The 17,127-nt window shown below is 37.6% G+C and overlaps 1 protein-coding gene across 4 annotated transcripts in view; it reads left to right on the forward strand.

The window, feature by feature from the left end:
* Nucleotides 1-17,127, forward strand: part of LOC150109786 (uncharacterized) — a 1,408,745-nt gene that overhangs the window by 500,000 nt on the left and 891,618 nt on the right. For all 4 annotated transcript variants that reach the window (XM_090396626.1, XM_090396635.1, XM_090396653.1 and 1 more), the window contains 2 exons: nucleotides 2,252-2,445; nucleotides 11,157-11,298. In XM_090396626.1, coding sequence (XP_090252752.1) covers nucleotides 2,252-2,445; nucleotides 11,157-11,298 — 336 coding nt within the window. The remainder of the gene's footprint in view (nucleotides 1-2,251; nucleotides 2,446-11,156; nucleotides 11,299-17,127) is intronic.

Here is a 17,127-nt window from a genome sequence, read left to right on the forward strand (position 1 = left end):
AGGTTCCCGGTGGTAAGGAAGATGTTGAAGACTTCCACGAGAATGGGGAGGATGTGGTCCCAGGCCTCTCGGTAGAGTTCCGTGCTTAAGCCGTCTGGCCCAGGCGCCTTCTTGTTGCGGCACTGTTTGAAGGCTGATGTAATTTCGGCCGCTGTAAATGGTGTATCCAACCCTGCTTGGATGTGTGCAGGGAAGGAGTCAATGTTCCAACAGGAGTAATCCTGGGTGGTACTGTTGTCTGAGTAGAGTTGACTGTAGTACCCCCAGAAGTCATTCATGATGTCAGGTGTTGTGGTGTGGTCACACCCGCCTTCACTGATGGAGGTGATGGTTCGCTCCTGCCGGAAGTTGACGTAACGCCTGTTGTAAAATGCAGCTGATTGCCTTTCTTCCGAGCAGAGGTGGAGACGGATCTTGATGTTCTTTTCTTCCACCTGCTTTTGCTTTTCCAATTCGATGTCGAGATTAATGTCACGGATGGTGTTGTGACAATGAAAGCCTTGGCGTTGGCTGGCCATGAACCAGCTCCTCTGCTTGTAAAGGTCACGGAGCCGAGCTCTTCTGAGGAAGGCACGTTCCTGGCCCCATTTTTTCATGTTTTCTTTGATGTTGTTCTTGAGTCGTGCCCAGGTGTCCCAGTCCCAGCCAGTGGTGCTCCAGGTGGAGCACAGTTGGTTAAGCTTGGCCGAGAACAGGGACGGGAAGTTTGATGGTAACTTCCAGGGGTTTGTGTGTACGATAGTGAAGTTGGTATTGGTGGAAATGTTGTCTGACCATGTCTTCAAAGAGTCAAAGACCTTGAAGTTTATGTTGTCTGAATGGATATGTTCTCCTATGTTTGAGATCTCCATTATATAGTTTTTAAGTGATTTCTAATCTTGTTCTTAAGGATGTGAAAAGTTAGTGTTTTATATTGGTAGGCTGTGTAAGTCAGATTCACTTGCAATTATGTATACTCGAGTATTTTCATTCTTTCTCATAAATATCTGTGAATTCGTATAGTTTTTCTCTGTTTTTGTCTTCCTTGCTTGATATAAAAGATTTTTGAAGTATGGAGTCCAGTGTTCCATTATATAGATGGGTGTTGGAAGTTTCTTATCAGTTAGGATCATTGTTGTCGGCCTTGTTTTCTTGCTTGCTGCAAGAATGGTGTCTCTCAGACTTCTGTTGGTAAAACGAGCGATGATTGGTGGCCATCTCTCTTTGTTTTTTTGTGGGCCTCGGTTAATAGAGGTGATATCAGTGGTTGCGATTTTAATTCCAATTTTGCTGCCGATCAGTTGCATTATGTTTCTTAAGTCTTCTGTATTTTCTTTCGTTATTCCTAAAATTTGAAGTTCTTTTTTTCTTTCTTTTTGTAGCATGTGTTCCATTTGACACTTCAGTGTGTTTACTTCTTTCCGCAATTCTTGATTTTCACACTGGAGTGTTTCTTGCCTTTCTATCGCTACCGTTAGTTTTGTCTTTATTTCTCTCATGGTTCCTAACATTTCTTCAGAGGTCTCATTATTGAACTGTATGTAACTTTCGTACTCCTTAAATTTTTTGTTGATTTGTTCCATGTGTGTATTTAGCAAGTCTTTCACTATGAGTTTAAATGAATCAAAATTATCTGTAATTTTAGGACCAGGAAGTGGCTTACCTTGATGTGCATCATTACTTTTCTTTGGTGTCTGGTCTTTGCTTTTCATTTTCTCATAGCACTGTTGACATCGCCATTTGATCCTTTTCATGGATCCTTTTACTTTCCACGTGCTTTCTGAGATCGCTGAACAGTGGAAGTGTTGTTTTTTGTTACATTCGGAACAATACGGCCCGCTCCCTTCATCACTTAATGGCTTATTGTACTTGTTACAGCTCATTGTGCTTGACCTTCGCTGTCTCGGTGCCCTTTAGACTTTCTTCCCATTAGCAACTGTAGTGCGACTTTTAAAATGGTGATGTCCTTTGTTCTTCATTGACTGGTGACTTCAGTACACTCTATGAACTTCCAACACTGAAAATTTGAATATTACCTATCTGATTTTGGTGATTTGAACATCCCTGTCTTCAGTGTGAGTAGAATTAAATAGCAGCACTTTCAAATTAAAAACATGAGTTAAAGAACACTTTAAACCTATAAAACCAGGAGCAGCGATACAGCATACGTGCATTTGTCTGCCTGCGCAGTACCCTCTATTATCTAATAATAATAATAATAATAATAATAATGCACATAATAATTGAAAAATATTCAAAATATATATTTTAGATGGTGCTTGGACTGCGGCTGTCAATGATGATAAACAGTTTATAGAAGTTGATCTGGTTAATCCCCGAGTTATTTATGGCATCATAACCAAAGGGAAGGCTCACTTACCAGAATGGGTAACTTCTTACACTATTTTGTACAGTACCGATGGAGATTACTACAAATTCTATAGTAATCCAGATGGAACCATAAAGGTAAGAAATGCCTTCTATATCCAATATTAATATATTGATTATCATTAATAATATGTATGAGAGCATATGTGCCTTTGAGATCATAATGTTCTTAAAGGCACCTCTGAGTGAACTATTGGAGTAGAAACATGTACCATATTGAAATTATGGTACTACCTGTCATATTTTTCCTTAAACTTTGTCCTGACTATACACTCAAACTCTCTCTCTCTCTCACTGGCTACCCATTAGCATCATCAAAGAATTCGATGTGTACAAGATAAACATAGCACTCTAGCACACTACTCACACCTGCATTCTCCTAGATTCTAATCCAGTATATATTAATTTTTGATACCTGTCAGCCACACTCTTATCCATTCCACACTACTGAATATCTGTCTTCACTATTTGCTCTGTTTTATCTAATAACTTGCTATGTGACAGTGGTACACTCAAGATTTAATCTTGGGGGGGGGGAGTACCATATTAGTCACTCTCCTGGCCTGAGTCTTTTATTCTGTATGCATCTGCTCTCCTTATATCTCTTCCATAACCTCTTTTTTACCTGCAGTTCCTGTTTGATATTCTTTGTCATCCACTTTACACTAAATTGTGTTCTCTTCTTCACTCGTGGAATACAGCTTACTATTGCTGCTAACAAATATTCCTTCATAATTTCCCAAGCAGTAATGATATCCTTGCCTTCCAATTCCGCCCTCCATGGAACTGCCCCAAATCGATAAGACTTGGGGCAGTTCTCCAAGACTATTATAAGAATATTATAATCACCTGCCTTATAATTCCACATACATTCCCTTTTCTTTGATACTTCTGCATGTCTGTTCATCTTCCAAGTCAAAATGACATGGTCACTCTCTCAAACTGGGTAAGAGATGTGATTTCAGTTGTTATCATTCAATTGTTAGTTGAATTTCAGTTGTTACGAAGTTAGGGACACAAAACACACCTGTTGAAATTATTATTTTACTTATTATTAATAAAATAATAATAAAAACTTGACGTTTCAACCTCTGTGTTGAAGTCATCATCAGAAAGATACATATGTATATGCTCTTGCACTCTACAAAGGTAATTTGAATCTACTCTGTTAATTGATCTTTTACTTAGCCTGACCTCTAGTGGTAAAAAAAAAAAAAAATACAATAAACCCTGCTAAAGTCCTCCCATACTAAGAATTTCTTCTGGAGTTGTACAGTTCAGGTTTCTTCTGAACCTGTACAGTTCAGGTTCCTATTGAATGTTAAAAATAAAAAACACTTCACCAAGTCTTCTTCTATTGAGATTTTTCTTTGGCTTCTTCTGGTTGCTATAATGGTTGCAAATGGGTCCTCCACATTCTTAGAATGGTTAGACCATCATTTTTGTTAAGGTTAGGATTTTTGTTTGAACATTTCACATGCTTCTTTAAATTTCCTCACAAACCAGATTTTGGTTCAATTTAGGGACTTGGTACCTTTCCAATCAATTTTGTGGTATGTCTGGAGTGCATGTTCTGAAAATCCGGTTTTTTCAAAATTTCCTTCCTAATTGGGATGGTTCACCCTGTTTCCCCTATATATGGTAGGTACATGTGCATTGTATTTTGTAAACCCCTGGGTGGAAGAGGATCCTTGGAAGAACTGAGTAGGTGTCTTAATTTTGTTGGCTGCTTGAAGGTGGTTTTGGTGTTGTATTTGTGCAGTGTTCTGTCTATTTTTTCCAAAATGCCTCTAACGGAAAGTATGGCAATGGCATTCTTGAAATCTTTTTTGTTTTTAGTTGTGTCTCTGTGTAGAATCTTGTGAATAGTTTTTTTACTGTATCCATTATTTATAAATGTATGGTTGATAATCTCGTATTCCTGGTTTGAGCTTGCTCATTTGAACAAATAGTTTGAGCTCTGTGTTTAAGGGTACTTATGACACCTAGTTTTTGTGTTGGGTGGTGGTAAGAATTTTTGTGTATGTACTGGCCTGTGTGTGTGTGTGTGTGTAGGTTTACTGTAGCCTGAGTAGGAGAGACATCCTGAGAGTAGACATGTGATGAGTGTGTCTAAGAAAGGAAGAGAGTTTTTTTTTTTTTTCAATAATGAATTGAATACATTTGTGTTTTGTTCAGGTGTCTAAGGAATGTATTTAGTGCTTCATGGCCGTGGGGCCAAATGGTGAAAATATCATTGACATATCTGAGCCAAATTTTGGGCTTTAGTCATACTGACTCTAGAGCTCGTTGCTCAAAGTCTTCGATTTAAAAGTTAGCTATTGTGGGGGGGGGAGTGATGAGCCCATGGCTGTACCTTCCTTTTGAAGTTAAAAATTGTTTTGCCACAAGAAATATCCTGAGCAGAGTATGTGGGCAAAGAAGGCCATATGTCGTGTGGAAATATATTCTGTAGGAGCATAATAATATCATTGATCAGGACATTGGTGAAAAGGGCCTGGTGCAAAGGGCAGAAATATCCCCTTTTGGAACCATTTGCAACCATTATAGCAACCAGAACAAGTTACCACTAGAGGTTAGGTTAAGTAAAAGATCAATTAACAGCATTCGCTTTACCTTTCTAGAGTGCAAAACCATGTAGCTTGTTTTATATCTTTCTGATGATGACCTCAATACAGGGGTTGAAACATCGACTGTTATTTTATTAATAATAAGTAAAACAATCATTTTAACGTGTGTTTTGTCTCTAAATTCATAAATATGAATGCTGATCACTATGTAACCTTAAAAGAAAGCGTCAGTTGTTATCGGCTCTTCTGATGCTATGACCAAATCCAAAACTCTTTGAACCTCTTGTTCTCTCTATTACATGAAGTCACACTAAAAACACTTCTAAAAACACTTTTTTATCAGTACAGCTCAAATGAACTGCCATGTTCTTCAGTGACTATTATAAAATCCCCAAAAAAGGAGACTTGAGCAAGTGTGAAAATTGGAGAGGAATAAGTTTGCTTTCAATTATTGATGCTGTTTCTTTGCAATTCCTGCAAATGTTTTTATAAAAATTTTAATTAATAGATTAAAAAAGGAAATTGAAAATTTATTAAGAGAAGAACAGGCAGGTTTCTGAACTGGTTGCAAAACTGTCCAACAAATATTCGCTCCTAAAAATGTAATCGAATAATGTACAGAAGCCCCACTTTATCTAAACTTCATTGATTTTAGTAAAGCGTTTCACTTAGTCAGTATAAAGAAACTTTGGAAAATATTAGAAGAATATGGAATACCTTTTAAATTTTTCAACATTATCAAGAATATGTATAATGGCAGCAAGTTTTGCATGGAAGTAGATGGGAAACTTACAGACTTCTGTATGATTGAAACTGGAGTTAGGTAGGATTGTGTTCTGTCTTTTTTCATTTTTTTATTTTATGTTGGGCCCATATGTGAGAGGTTGGCTAGTCAACCTATAGTACGTAAGTATCATATATGGGTGGGTTGGGAAAGTAGAAACTTGTTTACATTTGATTTAAAAGCTTGTATGTTGTATTCCTTGGGAAATGCGTAAGGGGGAAGACTGTTCCACAGTACTGCATTGGCAGGGATGAAGGAGGAGGAAAAGAAATTTCTTCTGTGGGTTTCGAGGTGTACTGTGAAAGGATGTTGGGCAGCAGCTGTGTATATTCCAATTTGCTTAGTATAGAGCGGGGGAATTATTGATACTGTTTCAGATGAACATTTCCCATGGAAATATTTTTGCGGAGACCAAGCATCTATGTGAAAGTGAGGAGAGCAAGTTGGTGAGGGATGGGTCATTTATCAGTCTAATTGCTCTCCTCTGTATTGAGTCAAGTATTTTGAGGGAGCTTTTAGAAACCCCACTCCAAATGTGAGAGCAGTATTGGATAGCTGGGTGGATTTGTGATTTGTATTGTCTGGTCTATTATTTATAATATTAATTGATTGGATTATGAAAAACTCAATTAATTGTCAAAAGAGAGAATATGTGGGAATTTACGTCTGCACTCGTAGGAAGACCTTGATTTTGCTGATGATATAGTGCTCCTGTCCTCTAAGTTAAATGACTTACAGCTAAAAACATGACTTTGCTTGCTGCACAGAAACTGTCGATCTTCATATAAACAAGAAGAAAACCAAGGTCATGCAAATAAATGAAAAATCAGATAAAGAAATTAAGTTAAAAAATGAAACAATTGAAGATGTTGATACTTTTAAATACCTTGGATCACTAATAAATAAATAAGATGGCACTGATGAAGCCTTTTTATAAAAAATTGCTCAAGCACAAAATTATTTCAAGTATTATGCCAGCCTGGCTAGCCAAGTGGTTATCGTATCCGCTCTCCAGCCAAAAGGCTGCGGGTTCGAATCCTGTCATGGGCATAGATGTTTGTGATTGTCTGTGGAAATACTAGTGGTAGTAGTCAGCAGTGGATGGCATTGGTGGGGTCAGCTGTTGGATTGACAGGTGGAGACAGAGTTGTGGAGCAAGTGCTCTCACTCAATGAGTCTTTGGACTCCCTGGAGGTGTCTTATAATAATAATTCAAATAAATTATGGAAAGTATCAAGTATTACAAGTGAAAATTAATATCTATAAATCTATTGTGCAAGCAGTACTGCTATATGGCTTTGAAACTTGGAAACTTACATTACTTGGAAACTTGGAAACGCACAAAATAATAAATTGCACATTTTCGAAAACAAATGCTTAAGAAGAATTTTAAAAATCTTCTGGCAAATACAATCACTAACAAGGAACTTTTAAAGAAAACTTTTTCCAAATCAGCAGATGAAGAGATTTGCTTAAGAAGATGGAAATGGACTGGACATGTTCTTCTCATGGGGATAAACAGAATTCCCCAAGTAGCACTGACTTGGGTTCAAGAAGGGGGACACTCTAGGACACTAGAGTGTCTCCGTTTTAGACACGCATCCAAAACACAGAGGATTGCTTCAATAATGATAAGGATGCTGACCTACAGAGATAAAAGAGTTATCATTCTGTTGTATAAGACCCTGATCAGACCAAACTTGGACTATTGTTCTCAGATTTGGTCCCCAGGATTTGAAGGGGATAAATTAACTGTGGAAAGGGTACAGAGACGGATGACAAAGATGGTTTCAGGACTGTACAATGTTAGTTATGAGGATTGGCTGAGGGAATGTGGACTTCAGAGTGTGGTGGATAGAAGGAGGAGGGGTGATATGATAGAGACTTTAACTGTTGAGAGGTGGTTACAGGGTTGACACTGGGGAGTTCTTTTGCTTAGTTGAACAGTGGGAAGGAATGTTACTTCCAGGGATGGCCCCTTGTCATCAAGGGGCCATCCCTGGAAGTTACAAAAGGAAACTCTGAGCAAGAGGGTGACGAGTGGTTTCTTTGCATGGAGGGTAGGTGAACAGTGGAATGCATTGCCTGATAGAGTGATGAGAGCGAGAACTATCAATAAGTTTCAGGATTGTTATGATGGAATTTGTGTTTCTTAGGAGGGCCCTTCCACAATTAATCTTGATAGACTTGTTTTTCTTGGACGGACCTCCCACGATGAGTCTTTTGACTCCTTGGAGGCCTAAATAATAATAATCTGATGTGGCTATGGAGCTGGGCATATTGATCTAAGATAAGATCATTGATGAACAAAAGAAGTACTGGATTGGATTCCATCATGGTGGATTGATGATATCAACAGATTTGCAGAAGTGACGTGGGAAAAGGAAAGCCATCGACAGACAGTTTTGGAATAATATTGGAAAGACATTCATCCAGCAGCAGATTGACCTTGGCTGATGATTGATGATACCACTTCTGTATGATTGTGATTAATAACTTTTTTGGGTTATTAATATACTAATATTGACTAATAATCAAATAACCCACAGAACACTTGATTTTGCAGAGATTTGCATAGAAAAATATGTGTAGAGGTAATGACAACTGTTAAAAAGTAGCAATGTAGTAATTTTCCTTTCCCCGCCCCTCAACTGTGTACTCTATGGACTACATGGGTAGAAAGTAAAGGAAAGAACTGGGAACTGATATCATGATTTTTTTTCTTTTCTTTTTTTTGGTGTGTGTGTGGTGGGGGGAGGGGTGAAATATGACTGAGAAAAGTAGAAAACAAAGTTCTAGCAGCTTGCCTTACTGGTACTAATAATTTTTGTCCAGTTCAATGCTAAAAACTCATCTTCTTTATTTCTGATACATCTTACATTCATGTACATGCATTTCAACTTTGCCTTCAGTTCACATTTTGCTTTGCATAATGTAAGTACCAACCCAGATTTCAAACCTGAGAAACTGGACTTGCCATTACGTGATCTTTCTGCACTCATTTGTCTTAGGGGGGTGGCTAGACACATGTTTGACTGCATCTCCCATAACACATAGTTTTTCTGAGCTTGCCCTTCCACTCTGTAACTGAGCAACATAATTTCTGCAAGAAATTATGTTGCTCAGTGACATGTAACTCAAAAACTCAGGAATATCGCTTGAAGAGACTGCTGCTGGAAGGTAGAGAAGTGAATAGAAAGAATTAATAGATCAAGAGGGGGAGTGATGTGAAAGAGCAGGAGAGATTGAAGAGGTGGATATGAATGGGGAAGTGAGTGGTATGAGTATAGAAAATGAGAGAATGGGTGTGTAAGAGGAACAGGGAAATGGGGAGGCTCAGGGCGGACAGGGGTACACAGCGTGAGAAAGGTCGATGCTCCAAGAGGAGGTGAGAGCATGTGTAGGCAGGAAAGGAATGGGATGACCAGGGATCAAGAGGAAACAGTTGGAATTGAAAAGGGTTCTAAAATGAAGAAGCAGAAAGGAAAATGGCTCCAGTCGAGCAAGGAAAGATCACCTCGAGTGAGAGGTATCAGTGGAACTAGCTGTAGATCCAAAAATGAGCTGTTGTGTTTGTATGCAAATGCTAGAAGTATAAGAAACAAGGCAGATGAAATGGTTGCACTAATTGCATCTGTTCACCCAAAGATTGTCGGAATAAGTGAGACATGGTTGGAAGAGGAAGACATCTTGATAGGAGTAGAGATGGAAGGGTATGATATGTTTCGTGAGGATAGAAGGGGTAAAAAGGGAGGGTGAGTGCTATTGATGATAGAGAAAGAGTTATGTCCATACAAAGTAGAAATTCAAGAGGGAAATAGTGCCAGTGGTTTTCAGGCAGTATGGTGTGAGATAGAGGTGAATGCAATCAAATACTTGGTGGGATGTTGTTATAGACCAGGTAATGTGGATGGTGGTGATAGTGAAATGTATAGTCAACTTAGCCAAGCAAATAAGAAACAGGTGATCATTATGGGTGATTTTAATTATGGCAATATAGACTTTAATGATGAGATAGCAACTCGAAGTAAAGAAAATGAGTTTCTTGAGTTTTTGAGTATAACTTCCTCAGACAGTATGTAACAGAGGGGCACACGTGGGTTAAGGGTCTTGGCTTTGATCATCTCATCAGAGGATGTAATTATAAATGAGGTGTCCAATCATACACCAATTGGTGAGAGTGACCATGAGGTGATTACCTGGGTGGTTGCCAGCAGTATGAGGACCGCTGTGAGAAAAGGGTATATGTGGAACTACAAGGGGGGGGGGGTGATTATGAAGAACTCAGGAGACAGCTTGCGGGTGTAGTGTGGAATGAGGAGTTAGCTGGAAGAGAGATCAATGCAGCTTGGGGGATTTTCAAAAAGTATCTAGTAGATGCATTGTCTAAATGTATTACAAAGGTGAGAAGGTTAAATGAGGGAGGTGTGAGATGGATGAATAAAGAGATTAAGCATGCGATACAGAGAAAAGGGCATTGTGGAGGCAGCATAAGAGAAGTGGAAATAACCAATTTCATGAGGTCTACAAAGACAGGCAAGGAGGGTGACTTGGTTGGTGAGAGTAGCTAAAGAGAGGTATGAACAGCAGTTAGCTAATGAAGCCAAAAAGAATCCTAGTGAGTTTTTTCGATATGTAACCAGCAAAAGAAAGAATTATTATGGAAGGATGACATTGATTGGAGAAAATGGTATAAAGACAGCTATTGCAGAATGTGTGGTTGAGATATTTAATGAGCAGTTCATAAAGATCTTTCACTCTTGTGAATATGACTTCGATGGGAGATTGAGAGCAGTTGATGATGGGGAGGAGAGACTAACTGTAAGTGAGCAAGAGGTGTTTGGGGAGTTGAGTAAAGGAGATGTAAATAAAGCTGTGGGACATGACAATATATCACCACATATTCTGAAGGAATGTGCCAGGGAGTTGACACCTGCCTTAACATATTTTTTTAATATGAGTCTGGCACTTATATCTGGCACCAGATATCAGGCTAATATAATTTGATTAATAGATGAGATGAATTGCAATGGTCTAAGAACTGAGCCATCTTACAATGCACTGTTTGTTACTTTCCTTTTTTTTTTTTTGGTATACTGTATCTCTTTCCCTATATGCATATTGCTGCTAATAGCACATAAGGTACAGTAATATTTTTAATAATACCCTTTTCTTTCTTCTTATTCAAGGGTAATAAACTTAATAGAAGTGATATAAAATTTATTTTCTGGCAAGTACTTTATATTTTATAGGTTAATGGTTTGAAATATTCTGAACATAATAATAATTCATAATTATGATAATAATAATTATTATTATGAATTTCTGTGAATAAATAAAAGAAAATAATGATTTTAATAAAGTGATACTAAGAAGTGTTTGATGTTTTCAGAAAAACACTTAGTAGTTTTTATTTTCTATTTTTTTTTTTTTAGAAGTTTCCTGGTAACTATGATAGTACCAATGAAGTTAAACATCTATTTGAGCAGCCGTTTGAAGCAAGATTTGTAAGAATTATTCCAATGAAGTGGAACTACAAAATTTCTTTACGGATGGAACTATTAGGCTGCTCTGAAGGTGTGTGTATATCTTAATTTTGTTGTTGTTGTACATTCTATAATTTTTACTATTATAATCTTGTTAAATCTTGCTGGGTTATCTTTACAGATCACACAGATTTTTGGCATACCAAAAATCTGTGTGAGAATGGGTTGAGTAAGTTGGTAATAGATGAATCATTAATCAGTCATACTATTCTCTTCTGCACTGCATCCAGTATTTATGATATGAGATAATATGAGAGATCTCATGTTACCTAGAGAGATTTGAATGTTGTCAAAAGTAAGGCTGGGATAATATGGTCCTTTTTTGTGATAAGACAGAATTGTATTTTGCATGCACTGAAATTAATAAGGTTATTCAAGCCCCATCAAAGAATAGTTTGGAGATCAGAATTTATGCTTGCAGAGGTTGTTGCTCTGTGAATTGTAGTGATTTGTTAAGTAAAAGATTTGTCAAGTGAAAAGGAGTAATGTAGTATACTGTCGTCAGCAAAACTGTGTATTCGATGGTCAACTGGAGCAGGTATTTGACGTATAGAAGAAACAGAGTCGGTGAGAGGACAGAACCTTCTCGGACACTAGCATTAAGGTGCATGGAGGTACAGTGTGCAATGCGAGCAAGAGATCAGAGGAAAGAGACAAAAGAAAAATCAGGAGAATGGTATTGAAGAGATAGAAGTACTTGGCAGTGGAAACAGTAGTATTTTGAGAGAGATAAAGAGAGAATGCGAATGTAAGAAGAAGAATAGAGTAACGGAGGGGGGAGAGCCCAGGCAGACAGGGAGGTAGCACAGGGAGAATGACTGTTGGAAATGGCAGTAAATTTGTATATGAAGAAGGAGTATATTGTGATTTGAGTGGAAAAGTTGAGACTGAGCAGATATATGTGATAAATGGTGATAAAGGTAATTAGGCAGATGTGGTGGGGAAATCACAGCCCACAAGTAGCTTGGATAGGACTGGTTGTAGACCTAAAATTGAATTACAGTGTTTGTTTACAAATGCCAGAAGTATCAGAAATAAGGAAGTTAAAATGGTTTCATTGATTGAGTTTATTCATCCTAAAATCATTGGAATAAGTGAAACATGGCTGATTGAAGATGATATCCTAATATAAATAAAACAGAATGATGCAGTATTTTTCACAAGGTTAGAAAGGACAAGAAGGGAGGGGGAAAATAAAAAATATAGAAAATAAAAACTACTAAGTGTTTTTCTGAAAACATTGATTGAGTTTATTCATTCTAAAATCATTGGAATAAGTGAAACATGGCTGATTGAAGATGATATCCTAATATAAATAAAACAGAATGATGCAGTATTTTTCACAAGGTTAGAAAGGACAAGAAGGGAGGGGGACTGCTGCTGATGATAGCAGGGGAATTATGACCATGTAAGGTAGACATGAAAGAGGGAAATAGTGGCAATGGTTATGAAACAGTGTAGTGTAACATGGAGGTTGAGAAGAAGACTTATTTAGTTGGATGTTGTTTTGGATTGGGAATGCGGAGGTTGGCAATGAAGATAGGTATAAACAATTTGATTAATGAACAAAGGAAGGGTAATTATTATGGGTAATTTTAATTATGGTGGTATGGATTTGAATGAAGGGATAGCTTTTGGGAATAAGGAAAATGAATGTCTCAAGTTTCTTGAGAAATAACTATCTCAGTCAGCATGTAAAGGATAGCACACAAGGATCGATAGTTTTACATCTGATCATTTCATCAGAGGATGTAATTGGGAGATGGGTTTTGCACTTTCTTCAGTTGGTGAAAGTGATTATGAAGAGATCACTTGGATTGTGGTTAGTCATATGCAGACTTTTGTGAAGAAAGAATATGTGTGGAATTGTATTACTGGTGATTATGACAAGCTTAGAGACAGCTTGAAAATATAACGTGGAAAGAGAAGCTGAGTGGCAAGGAAATAAATACTGTGGGAACTGACATAAAAATATATAACATCATCAATATATTAATGTATTTCGAAGGCCAAAAGGCTGAATAAAATAGTGATAAAAATGGATGATTGGGAAGCTTAAACATGAAATCTGAAAAAAGAAGGCGCTTTGGAGGAAGTCATCATCATCATCATCAAGTCTTTCCGTGCCTACTGGCACATAAGGCTGCTTCGGAGGAAGTACAAGATGAATAATGTTACTAATCAGTCAATTGAACAGTATAAAGAGCAAGCCAGGAGAGTGACTCAAACTGGCAAATCAGGTGAAGAAAACTCTACAGAGGTTTTTAGATATGTGGCAAGTAGACGGAAGAATGATCATAGTAAGATGATGTTAATGGATGAAACTGGTAGAATATTAACTACTGCAGAAGACATTGTTGACATATTCATTTATCAATTTATAAGAGTGTTTCATCCCGATCAGGGTGGAATCATCAGGAACTTTAGTGTAGCAGACATAGGAGGGAATGACTTAACTGTGAGCGAGTGAGCAGGTGGTATATGAGGAAATAAATAATTTCCTCAATAAGGTAATAGGATTTGATGACATTCGGCATGCGTCTTAAGGGAATTGGCAGTAGCATTGGGCAGATTCACAAAGGTGGTAAACGTTGAAACCAGTGTGGGTAATGGCCCTTCCCATAATTCATAGCATTATACACGTCCGTAAGGATATATGCTTTGCATTATGGGATTCTGAGACATTTGATGTGACGTCATTAACCTCTATATAATACAAGTAGCCGAGTCGTGAAGTTACTTTATGTGCAGACTTTGTTTGCTTATGCTTGGATAATGGATGAAACCAAGAATATAATTTCTTAGCATCTTTAATTTATAGTATAACCAAGTGAAAAATCTTTTGAAGTCCAAACTCTATATGTCTTAATAATCTTATTTATCAAATGGCATATACACACATGGTTAAAAGGAAATAAAATAAAATACATATGAATAAGATACAATAAGATACAATATATAAAATTATAAATAAGAAGTAAAATATAAACAAGCAGATAAAATACAAGTATTTAATGTATAACATGCATCAAGGAAAAATTTAGTCATATTTTTACATTTAGATTTTTAATTCTGGGGATAGGTCAAAAATATCCTTTAGTTTACCTGGATATGCCATTAACTCACACTCCTAAACTATATGAGAAATGGTTTGGGTTCGGCTCCACAAGGGCAGTGGGGATTCGATATCTTTCCCCATTTTGAGAGTAAGTCTCTGCATACTACATGACCTGTATGGATCCTGTTAGCAGTCTTCCATATATTCCTGGGCATGTCAAATCCAGATGGTTTTTAAAGAATATTTATGTAGCTATTGACTTTCGGTGATGCTGCTTGAGTCAAAAGTGCATCCTACTTATTCATCAAGCTGGCATTCTGGCTGAGAAGATTACAGGTGGTCTTAATGGCAGGTCTTCTGGATTTTAATCTATCAGATAAAGCAACTGGAATAAACTCATGTATTGGGAGACTTTGGTTATTTAGGATTCTTTTATATTCACAAAGCAGAGCTTCCTGTCGTTGCGATTCTGGAGGAGAAATATGGCTCAAAATTTGGAGTCATTGTAAGGGTGTGCTTCTGATATAGCCCGTTATTAAGCGCATAGTGAAATTAAGTTGAACATCTGATTTGTTGACGTGGTGGCTATTAAGCCGGACAGGGGCACCATACTCTGCTGCGTTGTAGACCAGTCCTAAAGTGGTGCACTGTAGAGTTGTGGCACTTGAGTCCCATGTAGTACTGCAGAACTTCTGAACTATATTATTTCTAGTACGTACTTCAGCAGCGATATTAAGTATATGTTATTTATATGACAGGGTTCTATCCAAGGTTATCCCCAAGTATTTAGGTGTCGGATTAAACGAGATTAATGTCCCATCAACATATATCTCTGGTTTTTGATTTGCAAGTCTGTTATCAAGGTGAAAACAAGAACATTCAGTTTTACCAGGATTTGGTGTTAATTATTTTTTATAGAACTGCCATAAGGCTGACATCATTTATCAATATTTCTTCAGTTTTTTCTATAGATTTATCACTGATTACCAAAGCTAAATCATCTGCATAAACAAACTTTCTACTAATTGTTTTAGGGATGTCTGTGATGTAAAGACTGAAGAGCAGTGGTGCTGGCATTGAGCCCTGTGGTAGCCCATTTTTAAGCACTCTCTGTTTATTGATACTTTCCCCATTTATCACTCTGAAATATTGATCACATAATAATTTGTTTATGAGGTGTCCCAGTGTTTTACATGGGATGATACAGACAAATCGGCCCTTCAGAACACACGCAATTTACAGACAAAAAATAGTAGTTGTGGTGGTGGTGGTGGTTGGCCGTAGATGGCGTTGATGGAGATGATTGGTAGTAGAGGTTCGGTGTAGTGGTGGAGACAGAGTAGTAGAGGAGTAGTAGACAGAGTAGTAGAGGTTCGGTGTAGTGGTGGTGGTGGTGGTGGTGGTGGTGGTTGGCCGTAGATGGCGTTGATGGAGATGATTGGTAGTAGAGGTTCGGTGTAGTGGTGGAGACAGTTGTATAGTGGGTGTCCTCCCATGATGAGTCTTTGGACTCCTTGGAGGTGTCATGAATAATAATAATAATGATGATGATCTTAAGGAATTTGTATACGAGTCCCTCCCTCTAGACAGCATCATAGACTGCTGTCAAGTCTACAAAGACTGCAGTAGTCTTCACATCTTTGAAACTCTGTTTCAATATAAGTTGTTAAGCTAAGATACTGATCTGTGCAACTGTGATCTCTTCTGAACCCCACTTGTTCTATTGGAAAACATTCCAAAATTTTCCCACTGATCGTATTCAGAATCTTTCCAGCAGTTTGTAGGTTGCACTTAAAAGGGCTATGGGGCGATAACTTTCACATCTGTCTGCTGGCTTACCAGGTTTTAGCACAGCGATGATTTTCGTCCTTTTAAATTCCCTGGGGACGCAATCACTTTCAAGTATGTCGCTAAAGAATTTGGCCAATCACAGTCTAGCATAAGGTACACAATATATCAGGAATTCATTTTGAATATTATTAAATCCAGGAGCCTTCCTTGTTTTGATGTTTTGATGTGCCAAAGATATTTCCTCACAAGAAAAAGGCAAGGAGAATTGTAGGTTATTTTGAATTACGGCCTTCATAGTCTTTAATTCACGTTTTACCTCTCTAGTATGGTCTTTGTCTATAAGGATTCTAGAAGGCAAAACAATACGAGTAGCTATCTGATTTGAGTCGACAGGTGAAGATTTCTTTGATATGAAGGGGCTTGGGCCAAGCTTCTTGAGTAGTGACCAGGCTTTTCTGTTAGTTTTTAAAATCTATGTTCTCAGGTAATTGGATCCACTTTTCCCTTCAAGTAGCATTAAGACTATGAAGCAATTCTCTTATCTCAGGATCCTTACTCTCAAGGAATTCCCGATACAGGGATTCCCTTTCGTTAGTCCATCCGGGCACATATTCTTTTCGGTAGGCTCAAGGGATGTATCTTTTTTGCAACTGCTATGACTACTCCAATGAAACTAACAGAAAAGCCTGGTCACTACTCAAGAAGCTTGGCCCAAGCCCCTTCATATCAAAGAAATCTTCACCTGTCGACTCAAATCAGATAGCTACTCATATTGTTTTGCCTTCTAGAATCCCTATAGACAAAGACCATACTAGAGAGGTAAAACGTGAATTAAAGACTATGAAGGCTGTAATTCAAAATAACCTACAATTCTCCTTGCCTTTTTCTTGTGAGGAAATATCTTTGGCACATCAAAACATCAAAACAAGGAAGGCTTCTGGATTCAATAATATTCAAAATGAATTCCTGATATATTGTGGACCTTATGCTAGACTGTGGTTGGCCAAATTC

Source organism: Typopeltis vanoorti, chromosome 1, assembly GCF_054136105.1.
Source record: "Typopeltis vanoorti isolate ZY-2024b chromosome 1, IOZ_Tvanoo_1.0, whole genome shotgun sequence".
Classification (NCBI taxonomy): domain Eukaryota; kingdom Metazoa; phylum Arthropoda; class Arachnida; order Uropygi; family Thelyphonidae; genus Typopeltis; species Typopeltis vanoorti.